At 47.0% G+C, this 5,594-nt stretch overlaps 1 protein-coding gene across 1 annotated transcript; it reads right to left on the reverse strand.

Moving 5' to 3' along the window:
- Positions 1 to 405: 405 nt before the first annotated feature.
- Positions 406 to 5,171, reverse strand: LOC123088452 (cell division control protein 48 homolog C). Its single transcript, XM_044510661.1, has 10 exons — positions 4,279 to 5,171; positions 2,823 to 3,436; positions 2,497 to 2,649; positions 2,124 to 2,240; positions 1,944 to 2,048; positions 1,680 to 1,745; positions 1,506 to 1,570; positions 1,217 to 1,418; positions 857 to 1,006; positions 406 to 744 (listed from the first exon to the last, which is right to left on the reverse strand). Exons 1-10 carry the CDS (start codon positions 5,114 to 5,116, stop codon positions 697 to 699), a joined length of 2,358 nt encoding a protein of 785 aa, XP_044366596.1. The 5' UTR covers positions 5,117 to 5,171; the 3' UTR covers positions 406 to 696.
- Positions 5,172 to 5,594: the final 423 nt, after the last annotated feature.

Raw genomic sequence — 5,594 nt, forward strand, 5'->3', positions numbered from 1 at the left:
ATGGAACAAGTTGGCCTTGGAGTTGATCGCGTCGCGGAAGAGAAGCCAACCAAATATTTTAATATGGAAGGACCCGAGGAGACCAAACGATAAGCACATTGACGTCAACATTGTCCTCCCCTGTGAGGAGATTGCTGTCATTTGCTGGTGGATAAGTCAGGGCCATGAACGAGGAACAGTTGGATGCTTGTCCCAGCTAAACGCTTGGATCTCCATCTCGAGAGAGGCTGAGCGGCCATGCCCCCACAATCCTCCTTAACAAAAGGGGGATTCTCATAGTCAAAAACAGGGGCATCTCCTCTCGGCGGATACGACTTCTTTACACTCTTTCCCCCCTTCCTGTAACCCTGGTTGCCACCAAGTCTAGTCCACATCACATGATATACTTCCTAGCCTTAATCCTCCTTAACAAAATTAGATGCAATTGATCGACAATTCTGCAGTTCACACAAAGTTTCTCCGTGTTTCCTCGCTTCAAAACATTACAAAGCGGCCGATGCATCAAGCACCAGTCGAAGCCGTACAACAAGCATAACGTGTTCATATTTTCCAAACACCGAAAACAAGTTCCTCACTACCAAAATTGCATAGCCTTGGTGTAGAGAGTCGCTCACGCAATCTTTACGCTAAGCTGTCGTATGAGCGAAAACCAAAAAAGCAAAGCTGCGGTATGGTCCTTGTAAGCACGATCACGGATCAGTTGGCCGAATACTTCTTCGACAGCGCGTCGAAGTGTTTCCTTTGCTGCAAACAAGAACAGCAAGAGATGTAAAGCCGATGATATATCTACATATATCAGTGAAACCATAGTGAAGTACTATCTTAAGATCAACTTGTTGTTTGCATTCTACTGTACCTGTTCTGATACCGAGGGCTTTACTTTAGACAGAGCATGCTCAAAGTGCCGCAGTTTAATCTTATTAGTCAAGTCACTACTCATTGACGAGTCCCCTTTCGCCAGGAATTCGCACCTCTCCTCCAATGCTGCCATGGCTGCTTCGTTCACCTGAACCAAGGAAGGCATGCTCAAGCAGGTCAGTTCAATTTTGCACTGCACCTTCCTAAATCAGATGCTTGGTATGCAAAGATGCAAACAGATGAACGCTTCTATTGATCCAGATATTCAGATGCTTGATAAGCAGGCAAGCAAACAGCAATGCAGCTTTCACAAACTCAAACAGCAGAGGAACTCCTCGAGAAAATTCAGAAAGCTCACCAGTGATGCCAGGTCGGCACCAGTGAGATTATTGCACTCCTCTCGACGTGCAATTGCGTTCAAATCAACATCTACCGAAAGAGTTTTCTTTTCAGTATGTGCCTTCAATATCGCAACCCGCTCGTCAGCACCAGGTAAAGGTACAAAGTGTTTCTTCCCAAATCTGCCAGGCCGTAGGACAGCCTCATCTATAACATCAATTCTGCACCAGAAATAAAGCAGTGCGTGGTATCAACCTCCCACTCAGGTATAAGCATATACAAAGAAGCAATCAGTAGCTGACAAGTACCTGTTCGTGGCTCCAATGACATAAACACCATGACGCTGATCAGCGCCGTCGAGTTCAACAAGTAACTGCAAGCAGAGCATTTTGATTTTTGATTAACACACAACAAAGAGAGAAAAAGAAGTGTCAGAGAATCTCTGTATTGCAAACACAGGTGACCAAGACAAATGTTCAAACCTGGTTTAGGAGACGTTCCACAACCCATCCTCCCTCTTTCCCTCTTTTTGTTGTCAGAGCATCTATCTGCCAAATCACATGGAACAAACACTTCACTTGAGCACGGTATAATTGTAAAAGCATTTTCACACCCAACAGGTACAAGTTGATTGACTACTTGCAGCAACTTGCTACCAAGTATTCACAATTGTTCTAAGCAACTACCCAGTGTTCCTCAAAAGAATAAATACACAATAGGCAAACAGCTAAACAAAAAAAAAATACCTCGTCAAAAAACAGGATGCATGGGGAGTTAATCCTTGCACGGGTGAATATTTTCCTTACTTCTGATTCACTCTCCCCAACATACTTGTTCAGTAGCTCAGGCCCCTGAAGTTCCAGAAAGAAGGAACATCTTAGCAGTCTATACACAATAGAAATTAGTGAAGTAATGTAATCAATTACCTTAATGTGAATAAAATTTGCCCCTGCATCATGTGCAACTGCTTTTGCTATTAGTGTTTTCCCACAGCCTGGAGGTCCAAAGAGCAAAAACCCAGCTTGCATGTTCACTCCGAAATCCTTGAAAGGCAGACAACAACAGGAGAACATGAAGACCAAATTAAGTATTTCTAGGAAACAAAAATTAAGCATTTAAAGCACCCATGAAGTGCTACACCTTAAAAAATCCAAATAAGAACCACAGATGTCTATGAACTACCTTCAGTATGAATTCTGAAGTGGCTTAAATTTTCTGCCAATTACTATGATAACCAATTGACCAGAAAACACGTAACAGACAGAAGAAAGTAGTGTAGAACGCAGCCCGTGTGATTACCTTATAAACTTCAGGGTGCTTGATACAACGAACAATGCACCGGTCAAATTCTTTCTTTAACGAATCAAGACCTCCAACATCCTCCCATGTAACGTCAGGCACAGATGAAAATCCTTCCCTTCTCAATGATGGTTGAACCATTGTGGCTGCTTCCTTCAGGGATTGAAGTGAGAAAGTGTCAAAGATGGAACACACTACTAAAAAGCTAATAGCAGACGACAAAAGGACGGGAAAATGGCAGACAACAGACAATGAAAACGATATAATGTATGATCAGACAGCAGGTGGTTAATAGAAGAAAGAAAAAATGACCCCATATGGCTTACCTCAAAGTCATCCATAGTGATACATAGGCTGTCCATCTCACCTTCACTCCAGGGATGTCGCCACCAGTCCTGCTTGTTGTTTACATCACCCCCACCACTCTGTTTTTTTCTTTCAACAATTATTCTCTTCATTGCCAGATTCCCTGCTTTATCTACCAATGCCTTCAAGTCTGCGCCAACAAATCCTGGGGTAGCCCTTGCTATCTTGAACAGGTCAAATTGGTCTTTCTCCAGTGTTAGGTTCTGAGTAAGCATCTTCAAAATCTGTTTCCGTCCAATCTCATCTGGAACACCAAGAGATATTTCTCGATCAAACCTCCCTGGTCTCCGAAGCGCTTGGTCAACAGCATCCGGCCTATTGGTAGCTCCAATTACAATGACATAGCCAGGCTTCTTTTCAGATGATTGCGAGTCCAAGTCACCACCATCCGATCCAGCATTCTGGTGGAATTCATCCATGCATGTCATTAACTGTGTAACTATCCGCCGCTCCATTTCACGTTGCAAATTCTCCCTCTTGGACGCAATTGCGTCTATCTCGTCTATAAATACAATTGAGGGAGCAGTTCTGTACGCCTTCTTAAACAAGACTCTGATATTTTCCTCAGAAGCCCCTGCACGAGTACAAGGACCATGAGGCAAACTTCTAAATTGGTCTGACAGATAAAATTTATCTAGAAGCTGAGCTGAATATTAAACTATTGAAGACAAATGAGGAACAACTTAGAACAGTGGATGTATGAACTCCTTAAGTGTAAATTTCACACTCAGATCATGAAGCAGTATTGTTATTACTTCACTAGTACTTGGGTAGTGGATGGTTGCAAGTTATACTCTCTTGATTGCACACACAAGAAAAAATCCTCACTTCCCAGGAGAGCATCAAAGCACCTCTGAAAAATTATCTTTACTAAATCCTGACGGGTGGGAAGGTGGATCCATCATCATGTATCTAAACCTTTCACTACCTCTTTAAGTACAATGCTTTAATGACCACTATATAGTTGTTGAGAAATATATGTCCAACTACTGGCAAATGGCAGTGCATAAAAGCAAAGCTTGGCCAGGTGCTTCACTTCCACAACTTTTTTTCTTCTCAGGGAGCTAAGTTCAATCATTCAAAGCAGCAAAAACCAATTTCACAATAGAACATAAGATATCTAATTGAATAAAGATCACTCCCACACAAATACACAATACTAACATCTACAGACCTCATCAGTGGGCACATAGTCAAAATTTCATTCATTGACCAAGGATGGGCTGTGATAGTCTGTAAGTTGAACCCCAAGAGAAACAGGCATAGCATTTCCAAGATCATCATTCCTCAAATACTGTTGCATTTCACTTGCTTCCAGCATGATACATGATGGATAAATATTAAACTAATTTTCATATGCATACACAAAGCTTCAGAACTTCTGGAAATACTAGTGCAAGGAATCAGATAGCATACCAGAGACCCCAGATACGACTTCCGGCGCAGATATCTTGTAGAATGGCACGCCGGTCTCATTGGCGATTGCGTGGGCGAGCGTGGTTTTCCCGCAGCCCGGCGGCCCGTGCAGCAGAATCCCCGCCACAGGCCGAACCCCGAGCCGCAGCGGCAGCTCCGGGTGGCACAGGGGAACCACAACCTCCATCATCAGCTCGTCAATCACGGACTCCATCCCCCCGAGATCAGAAAACCTGGGGCCCTTGGCCCCTCCGCCGCCGCCCCCTTCGCCGGCCCCTGCCTCCTGCTTGGGGTCGCCGCCGCCGCCGCCATCGGTCGTGACGCGCCGGCGGGGCTTCTCCGCGTTGAGCTCGATCTCGAGCTGCTGGCTGGCGGCCGCAGCGGCGACTGCGGCGGGCTCCTTCCGGGGCGTGAGGGAGGCGTAGCGGGTGCGGAGCATGGCCTTGGTGACGTCGAAGGCGGGGGGAGGCGAGGGGGCGCGGGCGTCGTCGTCGTGCTCGGAGTAGGAGGTGGAGGAGGAGGCGGTGGCGTGGGCGTCGTGGCGCCGGCGGCGGGAGGAGGGGGAGGACGCGCGGGAGTCCATCTCGGAGTCGGAGTCGGAGGCGTCGGCGCCGGGGGCGGGGGCGAGGGGGACGGTGAGGAGGGCGCGGCGGACGGCGGCGACGAGCGGGGCGTGCTGCTTGCGGCGCAGGTCCGGGTGGCGGGCGCGGAGCGCGGCGGCGACGTCGTCGGCGCAGCAGCCCGGCACGGCGAGCCCGGCCTCGGATATGGCCCGCCGGAGGTAGGACTCGAAGGAGTTGGACCGCACCGCCCGGAAGTTGCGCGGGCGCTTCGCCATCGGCGGCGGCGGCTAGGGTTTGGGATGGGGATGCTCGGGTGGTCTGGCTGGCGCGGCGAAGGGGGAGGAGGAGACGGAGCTGTGATGTCGAAGGTGAATTATCACCAAAAGGCCCTCCCGTTTAGCAAAATAACAATGAAGTCCTTTTCGTACTTGATTGAGAACTTCTTTGTGGCACAGGGACTCGGAAGCAAGAATGGCGCAACTTTTTTTTTATGTTTTTATGTGGTGACATGTTAGCTAGGGCTCCTTTGATTCAAGCAAATTGTACAGGATTTATTTTTTTAGGGTAATTGTACAGGATTTTTGGAGGATTGAAATTCTTAGGAATTTTGCCTACATTGGCCCTTGATTCATACGATTATATTCCATAGGAATTTTTCCTACGGAATCTTTTATACTGCAATTTATAGGAAATTTAACATCCACTCCGACCTCTTTTCACCACTCCTTTGTTTTTCATGTGGCATCAAACGCT

Source organism: Triticum aestivum, chromosome 4A, assembly GCF_018294505.1.
Source record: "Triticum aestivum cultivar Chinese Spring chromosome 4A, IWGSC CS RefSeq v2.1, whole genome shotgun sequence".
Lineage (NCBI taxonomy): Eukaryota > Viridiplantae > Streptophyta > Magnoliopsida > Poales > Poaceae > Triticum > Triticum aestivum.